We start from the raw sequence: 16,973 nt of genomic DNA, 5'->3' as shown, positions 1-16,973 counted from the left end.
TCAATTAATTACTGACCCAATCTTGCCAAAAAGTACCCCAGTTGTATATTGCTTAGTTCAGGCTTTTGTTCAAATGAACAGTGTCTATTTCTAGCAACTAAACGTGTGTTGTTTTGCTAAAGAATCCAAAGGCACTGCATCGATAGGTTGAGGACAACTGAGGTGCTTTCACTTTGACCCAACCTTACCCCTAAGTTGTACTTTACGTAGTTTAGACTGGTCTCCTCAGTTGCACTTGTTTATTTCTAACTGTTGAGAGTTTTGTTTTTGTACAGAATCCCAGGTCACTGTGTTACCAGGTTAGGACAGCTAAGGTTGTAAGTTAACTGTGACCCAACCTTGCTCCAAAATAGGACATTTAGTTAATGCTATAAGTGTCTTCAATTGAAGATTGTTTATTTGAAACAACCCATAGGTTTGTTTACCACAGTGATGATGACTCCCAGAGGTCCCTAACAGTTCACACTGTTTATTATAAGACAGTCAGAGGTGAACACACTATTATCACTGTGAGTTCAATCTCGTCTGTCATCATGACAAATGGATCCCAGCTCAGTGATTATAGCTAGGGTGATATTATCCACACAACAAAAGCGTCAATGTTGCCCATTTGTGTAATCTACCACATTGCCTCAGCAGAGATAGATTTAGTTTACATCTATCTTGGTAAGCTGAAAGCTCAGTTACTACAATTCTAGTTCTGGAAAGTTAATTATGTTTTATGTTAATAACGAGGCACTTTACATTAAAATGTTTAGTGGGAATGAAATGAAATAATCTCTGAATACCCTGGTAGAGTGGAAACATGTGTGACCATGACTTCATAGTAAGGAACATAATTACAATGTACAACCATGCATGGAGTTGCTGGTTTTGAAATAGAACTTATAATCAAAGTACAACAATATGTATCAGATAATCATCAAAATAATTGTTTTGTCTACTATTCATTCATTTATCTTTACATATTAGAAGTCAAAATAATGAAATACCACCCAGCTGGATGCCTGCCATAAGTTCATAATTACTTCAGGACTTGTCCTTTGAGTTTATAGCAGTAATCAATATAAGTGTACTAAAGACAGAAATAAGTTTGATTAGACTTTTCCTTTAAAGTTGATAGCAGTAATCATTACAAGTGTACTAAAGATAGAAATAAGTCTGACTGGACTTTCCTTTAAGTTGATAGCAGTATTCAATACAAGTGTACTGAAGGCAGAAGTAAGACACTGGATTTTTCTTCTAAACTTTAAAAGCAAATAGATGTAATCAATTTTGTACATTCTGTTGTGCTGCAGTGCCATTGTCATTATTTCCCACCCCATTTTACAATCAGCATGTTTCCTTTCCTTTGAAAATACCATCAAAGTGGAAAATAAACATACCATCGTCAAGCAGTTTTAGTTTTGCCAAAGAGTCAATTAGTTGATATGTTGTTTTGAATTTCAAACTTTGCATATTGGTCATTACACTCTTTAGTTCAAGGCTATACCAATGTAAGTGTTATTGCTATGCAATAACATCATCAAGCAGAAAACAACATTTCTGGTGGAAAAAAAAACATGATTATCTCAGACGGAAGGAGGAAATAGTGACAACATGGTATTTCAGTTAACCTTGGCACAAATTGTAAGAGGGGGTAAATGATAAACACTTCCATTCATTGCCTGTCATCTAGAGAGGTCTAAATGGTTTGTGTGGTTGTTGCAATTATAGTCATGTCAACTACCACCTACATGTACTATTTCGTTCTTGTCATCTAAATTTATTTCATATATACATATTTTATTCTTCAATCACATACTTTATTCTTGATTCAGTAATTAGTGAACGCTTTATACTGAAATCCCAGCTCGTGGTTTGCCAAGCAGTTAGCACTTTTTTTTGCTTCTTTACTGCAGTATGGAGTTGAACTTTGTGCCCAATGATTGAATTAACTAGGTCTGTATGCAAGAAAGATGTTGTTCAAATTTTCTATGTGTACTCCTGCTGAACCCTAGAACACTCAGGTGCTGCACAGTGCTGACTATATCAACACATTTCAGAAATATTTTGGACTAGATAGCCTACCCCAAATTTTGACATACCTGTGACTGAGGTGAATTTTACAGCATTGCAATGACAGTCTTACCAAAAGAGATGTACAATGTAACACAGTTCTAAGGACTAGATGGCTTACTGTCTGTTCAGATATAGAACATACTATGTCAGAACATAATATTATACCATCAGCAAATGTAAATATTTTTCATATACATGTATTTCCATGGTGATAATTAAGATATAAGTTTAACATTTTGACCTTTTATACTGATTTATACTGTGAGTGCAATGACCTCCATCATTATAATTCTCCTCACTACCTGGCAAATGTGAACGGAATACTAGTATATGTGAAAAAATTTCACAAAATGAAGTAAATGTGATGAGTTTTAAAGCCACAATTTGGACATCAAGTCTACAATATGTATGATTGCTATGACAACAATCTAAAACAAAGTCTTGAAGTGTCAAAAATTTGATAATTTTGACCATATGAATTTTTTTATGGCAATATAGGTTGCAGGTTGACATACAGTAAACATAATGGGAATCATAATAAACGGACTTTGTGAATGAAAGGTTATGGCTTGTTGTAAAGTAAAAAAAAGAGTATAAGCAGTTTTCAATGTACAAAGTATGCTTCATTGATTTAATACAGGACAGGTTCATACCCTTTCTCATTTTCAACAAAATGTGAGAGAGGGTGCTGTCTAACTGTGTAGTACCTGTATTTGCTATCATGTTTTCAATGATTTATTTTTAAAGATATTTACATTGATATCCCTTGCCTGAAATAGATACCCAAGAAAACCACATTATTTTAAGTTTCCAAATTGTTTAGTTAATATGGAAGATTGTGGTGCCTAAAGGCCCATGATCGAATCCCAGGTTCTCACATATCAATAGTATCAGTGGTGCCATATGGATTTGTATGGATAGGATCACTGGACTGAATTTTTGTATATATTTTAATTGAAATTAATCCTAATCAGGCATGAGCCTTTTAAACACAGAATTGCCCTATATAAAGAGGATTATGGCTAATCTATGCAAATGCAGGGAAATTCATAGCTTCTGGGTCTTGTTTTCAGCATTTTTTCTGTACTCCGAGAAATACACAGGTCGTGAATCAAATTGTACAAATTGTTTGTGAATGTCGTAGGATGGTAACTTGATACACGAAATTAGTTGAAAATCAATTTGTTTGTTTCTTAGAATGTAAAAACCTTTTAAAATGAGACAAATTCCCCTGCAAACAGCTGTTTAGATTGTGTGTCACTTAGGATTATTCAAATATGCGGCATTTGCATGTGAACAACCCAGATAGGGAATGTTTATATTTTGGTGATTATACTTGCCAGTGAGTCATCACAAGTTCTCCACCTCCAAAACATACAGTCAGTCATATGCAAAATAGGGTGCCAGGCACAGGCAGTCATGCCTTTAAAGGTGATTTGTTTATATCTCTTTTTTATTCCATCTGTTTACTAGCCTGTAACTTCATCAGAGACAAGAGATGTAAAGTGCCTGTGTGCAGACAGTGAAGAGTCCAGGCAGTGTTGGGTAACTGGTATAAGACTTGCCAAGTATGGGTCTCAGTTACTCCGTAAAAACTATCAAACAACTCTACGTAGACAAGCTAAATTACAAGATCTCCATGCAACCTCAAGTCCAGTACTGGTACGTATCATAAACACATAGATTACTTAGGTCAAATAGTTATTGAATATTGAAGATCAAGAACAAACTTCAATGATTGGAAGCTTTAGGGAAAATATACTATAATTCTGCTGTTTGATATAAGACACATCTGTGTTGGTTTTCAGATTTGACTTACTTATGGGGTCATACAGTTTTCAAAGTCAAGATATTTTCTAGATATGATATTACCCCCCCCCCCCCCCCCCCCCCCACTAACCCTTGTAATGTATCTTCTGGTTATATGATATGTCATTGATATGTCAGTGGTGTTCAAGGCGATTCACTTACTCATTTAACTGGAAATCAATGGTAAGAGTGAATGTGTTCTCATGTTGCATGTTACAATTGGTTTCTGGCTGTGAAAAACGACATCTGCCATCGTATGCTAATTAATCACTGCTTTCCTGCATTAGTTGAAGGTGTCTTCTATACAACACCGTCTTGGAAATGATGTAGCTTGAAGTGGCTCTTACTACTTCATGATATCATATTTTGCAATCTTAAAATGCTGGCCGTAAGAAAGACACCGGGCATCACATACTAACATAATCACAGTATCCTATGTCGGTTGAGGGCGCTGTCTATCAAACAGAGTAAAGAATATTATGTGTCTTACCATCCTTAAAGTGGCTTTCACTAACACTATTTTCCCATCACAAAATGTACCGGTAGTAGAATGTGTTTAAGTTTGTAGCTGTGAGGAAGACACCTGTTATTGCATATTTATATCACCACATCCTGCCAAGCATCGTATAGACATGAGTCATGAGGATGCGTCTTGAAGTGGTTCTCCCTTCTTCATGGTGTCATATTTTGCCATCACCATACTGATAATGTGATATGGCTGGCATTTTGGTTTGTGGTTGTGAGAAAGACACCTGCTATCTGAATTCTACACCTAAAGCTTACACTCAAATCCTTGCCTACTGCTTTGGATCAGGGTACTGTTTGTTGAACACACTCACAAAGTATGTTACAGTATCATATTTCCCCATCATGTAATGTGTGGCGTGTTGTATCAGTTGGTGTGTGTCTGTGAGAAAGACACCTGCTATCATGGCATCCTACTTAGGTTGAGGGCGCTATGCAGTGTGCACTCAACCATTGTGATGTATCTTAGAGTGGTTTTCACCATTATTTCACCACATAATGTTCTTGATGTGTTGAAGATTTTACAGACAATTTAATAATTTGAAAATATTGAATTTTTATGATCAATTCTTGTACAATAATGATTTGAACATTTGATAATTTAAAATTGGATTTGAAAGTGAAACTGCCGAAAAGGATATTTTTATGCTAAGATGAAACATACCAGCTTGTAAGTTCATTAAAAGACAACCAGGGAATGATGCAGTTGTTGAAATTGCTCAAATCACTGATTGTCAACAAGAAAACAGAGAACTTGTAGATCCTTGGAAACTGCTAAGTGACAATTTCATAATACTTCTAGATATTGTGTTTTGTTCCTCTAGATGAGGGCCAGTGATCGTGATCGTGTTGCCATGGATTTCACCCAGCACCAAGGTAGAGTTGTGGAGAATCCTACAGAAGCTATGGCAGTAGCAATAGCCGAGGGACATGAATGGAGGGTAAGGGAAGATATTGATTGTTAGAGAGCTAATTTTCAATTCCGGGTCAGTGTCTTGACATTTTCACAAAAACAGTCCCCAAAAGGCAACTATTTTCAAAAATACAGTGACAGACTTCTTTCCTGAATGGTCATAATACCATAGTCCAATATTAGGAGATAAAAAATCTGTAATACTCTCTAAAATGCCAGTTTCATAGACATTCTTGGAGCTCTGTTAGCGTGTTACAGGGTCAAAGTCATCTGCATAATGAGATTGTATGTTAAATTTGCATGTACATCATGTAGCTGAATATCATTTGCATAAATGAATATTAATTACTCTCAGATTTTACACAAGAAGAAACAAACACCAGAAGAAGAAGCTCACTTACGTGTTAATTAAAATATTAAAATCATCACTTGATGGTCATCTCTCGATGACCTAACATCTCAAATTTGATGTGATAATGTGAAATATTAGCATGTGAACAGAAACTTTATCTCAGACATATCATAAACATTCAAAATTGTTCTTGTGTCTTATCAGCTTGCAATTCATGTACATTTCACAGAAACACAGAGGTGGTCACCGTCCCATGGGAAGCCCACATATGAGTAGCAGTCCACTTTTAACAAGTCCTCTTAGTACAGGCAGTCCATTGCTACCCAGAATGAAAGGAATTGAGGTCGGTGAGTAATAGTTTAGATTGGAGAACACACTTTGCTTTGATGACAACAATATTAGATTTAGATACATTCACACACAAATACATTTCACTCCTCCCCAGACAGTAAGGACTTGAAATCAGTGAGTACTAGTTCAGATTCTGATAATTTAGGTTTAGTTTAGTTCATGCAAAACTAGTTTTTGAAGAAAAAATTATGGTTCTGATAAATTTGGTTATTTTGTTCAAAAATGAAAAATTGTGGTCAGATTAGTAAAGTACTTGTTGTATCAATAAATAAGGGTTGGCATGGATGAGATGAGATGACAAGGATATAGTCACTTGTAACCAAAATAAGACTTTACATACTGGTATTCATTTCCCATATCAGTTACATCTTGTGTGTAATCATATGGAGAATAATGGATTAAAACAAAGAGCGCCCTCATGCCAATGCTTTTGTTTTAATGAGCTTTGTTTATGAAAAGATTCAGTTTAATATGGCTGATTGCACAGTAGGCGTAAAGTGACATCATGATAAAAGACCAGTTATTTCCAGGTCTATTTTTATATCAGTTCATGTTTTTCTGTTTTATGCCTTAGAATTTGATGATTTGAAAAAAATGTCATTCCAAATAATTTGTGTGTTTCAGGCGTACATCTTACACAGCCCTGGTTTCATAGTGGGATGTGTAGAGATGAGGCTGAACAACTACTAACACAGCATGGAACTGTAGATGGACTCTATTTACTGAGAGAAAGTCATCGTCTTTCTGGCTACTATGTACTGTCACTGTGTTTTGGTAATAAAATCAGACACTATCAAATAATTCCAGTAAGTATATAGACATTACTATAGAAAGTTAACGTTAGACAAGCAAAGATAGATATACATTAAAACTACTATGGAAAGCTAACTATAGACTAGACATAAACCAAACCTATTGCAAACATTAGTAAAACACTCACTACAGCACAACAGCTCGGATTATGCTTAGCCGTTCTCAGGTGAAAAAATAACCCCTGTCAAATTTCATTCCAAACGAAAAAAGAAGCTTGCCCTCAGGGGTTCGAGCTCAACGAAATCTCACTAAAGTCCAGAGACAGAATCACACACTGATATACCAAACAAAAATGAAAGAAGGACACCCTCAAGGGTTGCATATTAATGGCAGATGGTGGTAATGCCAAGTTTTCAATGAAAATCTCAGATAATGTATCTCAATTTGAACATAAATCAAAATTATTGCCATTTATCAAAGTGACAGTGGCATTGTATGAATTGACTATCATTGACATTATTGATATTATCATTAATAATTGTCTCATATCATGCACAAACCATTAAAAACAAAAAATATGGATTATATACTCTGGTCGTTCTATGTCATGACAACACGTGTCTATATCACGACAATGTGTGTCTATGTCACTGGTTCTGCTGTGTTTGAAATACGAGTCAAAACGTTCAAAATTACCATTACTTTCCCCGTTTTTTCTTTGATATTACTGGTGCTGGTATAATTATGTTATTCTCCAATATTTTTCTTCATTCAACTAGAAATTACTCATGACCTTAGGTCCCTCGTATTTTCCTTGGCTGAACAAAAAAAAAATATTGAGGAATAACATCTAAATGTTATTTTCATAATTTCTACAGGTAGAAGATCAAAGTGGTTGTGTCTACGTCTCCCTAGATGATGGCGTTACAAAATTTATGGACTTAGTGCAATTAGTAGAATTTTATGAACTCAACCCAGGTGGTTTACCAGTCAAACTGCGGCAGTGTTACACCAAGATGATGTAACAATTGTAAATGAACTCAACCCAGGGTACATTACACCCTTACAACTACAATACTGCATCTTGTCTGCAAGTAATTTGTTGGATCTTGAAATTAGTTTCCTAGGTTGGAAATGGATCTATTACTGTTGCTGTAAAACAAGAAAGTGGATTTACTGTATCAACTCTGGATAAGTGAGACTTAATAGGGAACTTGCAATCCAGACTGAGCATGCTGAGAAGCAAAAGACTATGGGATTATCTGTGGTTATCATAATACCTAACCTGGAGCTACCGATAATATAAACCTCCCACAATGATCAGGGTGACTATGAATTGATTATTTGTGGTTAAAAACAACATATTGTTTACCATACTATTTGATTAGTATTTATAATCACATTTCCCATGATGCAACATTCAACATGGCGGATTTGCAAGTTCCCTATTCCACAATATTGTTGTGACAAACTCAACCTTCGAGACATTGTACATACATATACTGATACATCTAGTTTCTTTGCAAATCAGGGGCACTGTTTTCAGTTCTGTGGAAAAAAATTAAAATTAAGAAAGCAGTCTGTCAGTCGATGGCAGGTTATTATAATGATAAACTTCACGTAACTAACATGTTGATAACTGTTGGCATCGGAGTGAAAAGTTGTTTTACTGGTACCATTTATTATATACTATTTAACATGACACTCATGACTTATCCTCCATTGACACTAAGTCATTATCATAAATTTGAATACCATAAGAATACCATTTTGATAAATAAAAATACTAATAAGTCTTGCACTGTGCACCATACAGACGAACTGTAATTCTACAACAGTGATGATAAAATTTGGATTAAAAAAAAGATGTTTTGCTAATAAATTTTTCTTAAAATACTTACATTGTAAAACCAATAAAATGTCTCCCGTGATAAATCATTAGCATAAAATTGGAATACCAGATGAATATCACTAATGTAATTTGCATAAATGATTTCTAATACGCCTTGCACTGTGCACCATGCAGACAAACTTTAATCTGAAGAAAACGATTATACAGTTTGGATTGAAAAGATGTTTTAGTGATAAATTTTTCATAAAGTACTAATAATACAACACCAATAAAACTTGGAAACCAATAAATTGAAAACCTGATGAATATTCTTTTTTGTAATTTGCATAAATGAATACTTAATTAGCCTCATTCTCTATATTAGACGAACTTTAATCCAACATCAGTGATAATAGAATTTGGATTGAAAAGATTTTTTGCCGATAAATTTGTCATGTTTAACAAGACACCAATGAGTATTCTCCATTGATAATAAGTTATTGTCATAAAATTTGAAAACCTGATGGATAGCCATGATGTAATTTACATATATGAATATCCATGATCTAATTTACATATATGAATACTAAATTAGCCCTGTACTGTACATTAGTGTGATTATGAACTTTGACCCTAAAATATTGACAATTTGATTATTAACAGGAATCATAACAGTGTCACAAATTCTTGTTGTGTGTATCCTGACTTGGATTAAAATTTTGATAATTTAACTGTATTACAGTGCTTCCAGTCAAAGTATGAACAACAAACTACTGCGACATATTGATACATTACCAAAATGGGTCTGTGTCTTTGTACAGTATTTAGTAGGGTCAGATCAAAGATGTGCTGCATTTTTGCGTGTCAGTACTGGTAACTTCAATCGTAACAAATTTCAAATTTGGCACCAGTGACCTCATACAGTTACCGAGGATATTTGTCTCATGCATCACTCTGTACATCTAGTGGTGATGATATCTACCAACAGATGCAAAAATGAATATTGTGCATCTGTTTGGCGGCATTATCAAAGTAAACTGTTATTCAACTTTGCTGCTGAATAATGAATGTTGTAACTACTATAGCTATATCTAATGTCAATGCACCAGGACAAATTCAGTAATGTATTAATATTTTGCAGTGCTTCATCATTCATACTTCGATTGGAAGCACTGTAAACCAAAAAAAACTGGTAAAAGTAACAACTCAGAGCTAAAGCGAGCTCAGCTGGAACTGTACAGATTTGTTGATGTACATACTATGCATGTTGAGATTCAGTGTAGTCCTAATATAGTGGTTAAACATCGCAAACACTTATATCGGAAAAGAGTGTTAAAATTTGTTTTATGTACATAGCAAACCCAGAATTTTGGAGAAATATTTTTGATTATAAAATTGCAAATATACAGAGGTTATTACTACAGTAGTGCCCCTTGGCAAAATGACAGCAGACAGATTCTGCTATGATGATCATTATACCCTATTTTGTTCTCTCAGATATCTCCAGTAGATGTAGTAATATGATATGTATATAGGAGTGATTTCTCCCCTTTTACTTGTTTTTTTTCAGCATGATTCCATCACATAATGATAACCATATACTTGTAGATACAATGATCTTGTAAATTAAAGTAGATAATGCATGTACAATTTACATAATTTAGTGTCAACCTGTTAAATTGAGGCTTTCAATACCTCATAGCAAAAACCAATCATATTAGGCATTATATATTAAGAAGTACACTTATAATTTGATTGCAAATTGACAAATTGGTGTTAAACTGAGATGTTACATATGGCTAGCTCTTTATGTTAAGATAAATGTATTATCAGAATTTATAGATGATATATGTTTTTTTTAAAGAAATTAATCTTAAAACCTGTAACATAATAGTTCAAGTCAAATTCTTCTCCAATCACTTTTCTTCTGTGTGGATTTGAACGATCAAATGGGATGTTAGAACATGGTAGAATATTTCCTATGTTTGACTATCACCAAAAAACTTTGTCCATCAATCCTGTAATGCATCTATCTTATTTAGAGCCAAACCTTTTGTGATTACAATCTTTCAAACTTGGCACAAAGGTCCATCATATGTCCACCAGATTGTTCACTACTGAACCCATTCAATATCATGGTGAAATGACAGCCCATCACTTTATACAGTTCCATGCTATCAAATAGTAAAATACCAATTCATACACAAAGAAATGACTAAGTCTGTGAGATATGCCATGTCAAGGTGCCATTTTGCATCAGCCAACCCCTTTCACTGGAAATATATGAATATTAAGGGCAACACAACACAGAATGACTCACAGTCTAAGAATTGAGAAGTAGGAATGAAATAGACATTGGAGAGAGAAGGCGCTCTCTCTCTCCAAATATATTATCTTTAAAAACTAATATTTTCTGCAAACCTTTCAACAAAGGTGTTGTACACTTGTAAGATCAAATAGAGAATGATAGATGTAATAGTAATTGGTAATACACTGTTATGTCGTTACAGTGATCTTATTGGGAGACAAGAAAACCTGTTATAAGGAAGTGTTCATAACAAACTGTTGACTCAGTGTTTGTTACGAGTTTATAGTCTATATCACATAGTATAACTAGAACAGCTACATAGTTTATAACATAGTCATCTCATAGTTACCTTCAAGTATAAACCACTTTGATTGGACTCAGTAGTTTTGATGGGAAGCTTTCTAAGATATTTTTTGTACATTTAAGACGTTTTTTTCGCTATTTCTTAGTAGGAATGTGTGCCAGATTGATTGACAGCCATTGCATCTATTTCTTAAGGTGATACTGAATAACTACAGGGCTATTGCAGAGTGATAATTAGAAAAGATGTTTTTCAGTTGAAGGCTAATGCAAGAAGAGGAGTGTGGGTGTTTCTTGTATATCAGTTAAAAGATTTTTTTAAATAACTGTCAGCCATTCAGTCATGTGACATTTATGCCAACCAGTCATATGATGTGAATATCAGCCAATCATACACAAGAAAGAATATCAAGTGTCAGTCATCCAATCATGTGACATGTATGTCAGCTAATCACCAAACAGAAAGTATACCAGTTGTCAGGCATCCAGTCATGTGACAAGTAAAACTCATTTCATCCAATCACAGACAATGTACTTACCCCAGCAGAAATAAATAGCTTATATATGCAGGTGATGGATACTTTTGCACAGTATTATGGGATATTTAGCCAATCAATGCAGACTTTATTTTTATACTTGAAAAAGTGGCATGAATTATTTTGTACTAACTTGATATATTGACAGAAAGCAATTTATTCAGCTTTGAACAAGTTTGGCATTGATTATAGAAGGTTTTCAAAATCATATTTAAATGTTTAATATTTTCGATGAAAGAGTTATTATTCTGTAAAATATGTATCCAAACCTGATTTTATTGGTGAAAAAATTTAAAAGCAATATTTTGTGGAATTGTCTGTTTTTTGTATTTAATACCTGGCCATATATACATCTATGATTCTGCATAATCTTAGATTGTAACCATAGTAACTGGGCCTGTACACAACTTTACCTGTGTTGGCTGTTGTCTCCACATCTGTTTGTAAATATAACAGAGACTGAGACCTTAATTTTTTTTGTTACATATTTTGCAAAAAAATTTGGGGAAAAAAATATTGTAAATTTGTCATTTGTTTAGTCTTGTGCCATAAAATTTGTTAACTGTTTTCAATGTAAGAAGACTTTTTTTTGAGGAAACTGTAGTTTTGAACTGAAGAAATGGTGAATTGTTTCTTTTTGATTTTGCCATTTCTTTTGATTTACTGTGTAAAGTGTACTATTTGATGTACTGTATTCCTTCCCAATTTTGTTTTGAGTTTATGTTGTCAACTTTTTTTTTCAAATGATCCAAGTTGTGATATTGCACAAGAAACTTGATAGATGTGTGTTGGAATGACTAAGCTGAATCAAGTACTGTTAACTACTTGCTGTATTTGTTGTCTAATTTGTTGTCATGGTGATGACAGTTCTTATATTTATCATGAAATGGGTTACTATTATACGCCTCAAATATTGAAATTTACAGGATTTTTTTGACAACTTACTGATCTTATCAGCAAAAGAATCACTACAACCATATAAAAATCATCAAGTTTGTGCTTTCCTTCATGTGTAAAACATTTGGGTACAAATCACTTCCTGGACGTACAATAGCAAACATTTTATAAACTTTGACCATTTATTTTTGAAAATGATGAGTTTCAAACACAGATTTGGTCTTTGTTGTTTCACATTATTTTGTAAGAAGTAGAAATGACATCATAAATTTGTTTTATGAATTAAAAATCCAAAATAAATACCTATTTCTCGTTCATATGACCACTTCTACATACCAGGTTAGTTTAGGTAGGTAAAGAACAAGAATTTACTTGTTTCTATGGTTACCACAAAAAATAAACATGTCTTCAAAAAAGGCTTGGCTACCCTTTTCAGCTGCTGATAATCTCAAACCTGCTATTGAGATATGTAAGATATATTATAATTGGGCTTATGATGTCACTTTTGATTCTCAAATATTTGTCTGAAGAGAATTTTAAAAACAAGGCATGTAGAAAATGCATCAGTATATTGTAAAATTTGAGTCATTCACATGGTGAAGTTTGTTTTTAAAAAATTGCTAAAAGATTTTTTTTAAACAATATGTACCTTTAAGTCCAGACGGAAAATATAAATTGAAATATAATCTATATTGATAATGTAAGTAAAATGGAAAAACAAAATGCTATTAGAATACTACTATGGAAGTCAAGCTATAGGTAAACTAAGATAGACACAAACTAAAACTATTGTTGATATACTACGATGGAAATCAGGCTATAGGCAAACTAAGATAGACACAAACTAAAACTATTGTTGATATACTACTATGGAAATCAAGCTATAGGCAAACTAAGATAGACACAAACTAAAACTATTGTTGATATACTACTATGGAAATCAAGCTATAGGCAAACTAAGATAGCCACAAACTAAAACTATTGTTGATATACTACTATGGAAATCAAGCTATAGACAAACTAAGATTGACACAGACTAAAACTATTGTTGATATACTACTATGGAAATCGAGCTATAGACAAACTAAGAAAGCCACAAACAAAAACTATTGTTGATGTACTACTATGGAAATCAAGCTATAGGTAAACTAAGCAAGCTATAGGTAAACTAAGATAGCCTTAAAACTAAAACTAGTGTTGATATACTACTATGGAAATCAGGCTACAGGCTAACTAAGATAGACACAAACTGAAACTGTTGTTGCTACATGGTGATATATTCTTACAATGTATGTTGATGTAATTACACTCACAGTAGGGTGATGTCTCTGATAGCAAGCTTTCTTCAAGTGGCCACACATTCAACCTCATTCAGTGTTTTCAGGGAGACTATCCACAAAACCAAGACACCTCTATCACCCACTTGTGTAATCTACATCATGTAACAACATTTAGGTTGTTTCTAACTAACTTTTCCTGTAGCTTGGTTTCCATGGTAGTAGTTGTATTTGTATATGTAGAAGAAACTATTCAAAGTCAAGTTATTGTGTAAAGTGTTTATAGTGACTTTAGTTTTAGATAGAATTCATGTTGTGATAACAACAAAAATCACAAAACCTAACACGAAACATTGTCTTTCTTGACAAAAATGTTACCAACATTGCTACATTTTATCATATGACCAGACAATATACCTCAGACTTAATTCTAAATATTATTGTCGAGCTTGACAATAAAATCGAATTAACATTTCCACGCATTATCATCTGACATGACAAGAACTGAAGTAGAATTGTTAACATTTTAGTCATTTGACTCTCAAAAGTATCGGAATGAATGCGCCAACGCTAGGTTTACAGTCAGTATGTTGTCCTTGTACATTTTAACTGATAATGGTAGCCTACTGTAGGCACAAAGAAAGTGTAGCAATGTTGGTTAAGATTTATGTTGTGCCAGATGATAAAATAAGCAAAATTGGTAAGATTTTCATAATGCCAGATGATAAAATGTAGCAATGTTAGTAAGATTTTAGTCCAGGCTGTTTTGTTTCAGGTTACATGATTTCTGTTGTAATAGAACGACAGGGTACAGAATGATGCAGTTTGGAAATCTCTGAAGTTACACAATAGTACAGTATAGTAGGAAATCTTGTCTTATGACATTTTGATGGCCGTTATTGGCTTCAATTGTACATGGTCTTTGGAGGGTTATGTAGTTCATTGTTCCAAAATATAAATATTTAAATGCGTACATACTTTATACTTGCAATCGTGAGCTGTGATGTAAAAAATAGAAATTATTGTATGATTTAATGCAATCATTTAATAAATATGTAGGCGATAGATAAGTGTTGTTGTTTATTTGTTTCATAGTATGACATTCCTAGTAAAAAAGGGTTAGTCACACACATGCACACATACATATGCATGCACCTTCACACACACATGCTCACATGCATGCATGCACGCACTCATACACGGACGAATTCTACTTTTTTGTAAACAAGGAGCTGTAATTTAAGGTTGGTGTATCAACATATCGCAGTTACTAGGTATACAAAAAATATCCACTCTACTGGTATAGATATCTCTCTCTACCAGGGGATATTTGTATGTATATAAGTAACTACAAATTGAGCAAAACAGGTTTAGATTGGGGATGGCTGTCATTCAAGGCTATGCATTTTCTTCCTGTTCACTACTTTGCCATAATTAGAATGTTACTAATATTTGGATAAAACTTTGATGTTACTTTCTTTTTGTTTATTGTACGGTATCCTTCCCTTGTAATGGTAAATGTTACAGTAGAAGGCATTTTTTGGTGACGGCAAATAAATGACTCATAACAATAATTATGGTATATTCTTGTACATGTTTAATTTTAATATTTTCAGTGGACAATCCGTCACAAAGTAACAGTGGTTAATGTGTAGTTTGTACCACCACAAAGTGCTACAACTATCATCTATCAATACTTTTCTCAAACTCTGGGATTGTTAAAAGTTTTTGATCAGTATGCTTCAAATGTGATAGAGTGACTGCCACTGTTCTGCCTTCATTATCATCTCATTATCTTATTTTGAGGGTATAACTTTTCTAGAAAACAGTTGCTTATTATAAGATTAAAATTATGAATAGGATATATTAGCCAGAAAGAAAATCATATTTGAATGACAGGATGCACATTAGACGGTAAGATATGTCATGTCATTCTGCCCTAATTGCGGCCATCTTGTGAGTTGTGCCTTCCACTCTCATTGTGACAATCTTGTGAGTTGTGACTTCCACTCTCATTGCGGCCATCTTGTGAGTGGTGACTTCCACTCTCATTGTGACAATCTTGTGAGTTGTGACTTCCACTCTCATTATGACAATCTTGTGAGTTGTGACTTCCACTCTCATTGCGGCCATCTTGTGAGTGGTGACTTCCACTCTCATTGCGGCCATCTTGTGAGTTGTGACTTCCACTCTCATTGTGACAATCTTGTGAGTTGTGACTTCCACTCTCATTGCGGCCACCTTGTGAGTTGTGACTTCCACTCGCATTGTGACAATCTTGTGAGTTGTGACTTCCACTCTCATTGTGACAATCTTGTGAGTTGTGACTTCCATTCTCATTGCGGCCATCTTGCGAGTGGTGACTTCACTCTCATTGCGGCCATCTTGCTAGTGGTGACTTCCACTCTCATTGCGACCATCTTGCGAGTGGTGACTTCCACTCTCAATGAGGCCATCCCATGAGTTGTGACTACCACCCTCATTGCGGCCATCTCATGAGTTGTGACTTCCACCCTCGTTATGGCCATCTCGTGAGTGGTGGTTGATTGGTAGTTTATGTCATATCATGCATAATATCAAAGATGGCACGACATGTCACATCTTGCAGACTATAGGTGTTCATCAATCCTAAAAATAATTTTGGTAAATCTTTAGATGCACAATTCTGTGACGTGCCATTTAATGTATTTTGGGTAGCATTGTACAATGTATTCATTTGTAACTCATTTGACAAGATTTTGTCAGTTTAACTGCATTAAGATAATCTGAACTTCATTGATTTTAGTATGGAGAAGATAATGTCTTCCATTAATTTGAATGACTCAATTGTGTTTAAAACAAGAAAGTGACATAATATTGTACATAGTATAAGTAGTCATAGCAACAGTAGCCATAGCAACAACTGTGCTTTACTATATTGTGCTTTAGTATATAGCTAATGAGAGGTATAAAATGTAGATTTTTTTCAGATGGTTTGTAAATGTAAAGGTTTATTTCAAGTACAGAAAGTGATAAAATCACTATCACCTTGACAAGTTTATTGATAAGAAGTGAAATTAT

General features: G+C 34.0%; 1 protein-coding gene across 1 annotated transcript in view; it reads left to right on the top strand.

Moving 5' to 3' along the window:
* LOC144434369 (growth factor receptor-bound protein 14-like) overlaps positions 1-8,087 on the top strand; it is a 45,884-nt gene extending 37,797 nt beyond the window's left edge. Inside the window, exons 9-13 of the mRNA XM_078122820.1 lie at positions 3,535-3,723; positions 5,220-5,336; positions 5,890-6,007; positions 6,636-6,817; positions 7,643-8,087. Of these exons, the coding sequence (XP_077978946.1) occupies positions 3,535-3,723; positions 5,220-5,336; positions 5,890-6,007; positions 6,636-6,817; positions 7,643-7,789 (753 nt within the window). The 3' untranslated portion in view covers positions 7,790-8,087. The remainder of the gene's footprint in view (positions 1-3,534; positions 3,724-5,219; positions 5,337-5,889; positions 6,008-6,635; positions 6,818-7,642) is intronic.
* The last annotated feature ends 8,886 nt before the right edge of the window (positions 8,088-16,973 follow it).

This window comes from Glandiceps talaboti, chromosome 4, assembly GCF_964340395.1.
Source record: "Glandiceps talaboti chromosome 4, keGlaTala1.1, whole genome shotgun sequence".
Lineage (NCBI taxonomy): Eukaryota > Metazoa > Hemichordata > Enteropneusta > Spengelidae > Glandiceps > Glandiceps talaboti.
Note: the sequence above shows the minus strand (reverse complement) of the source record. Positions and strands in the feature narration are given on the sequence as shown.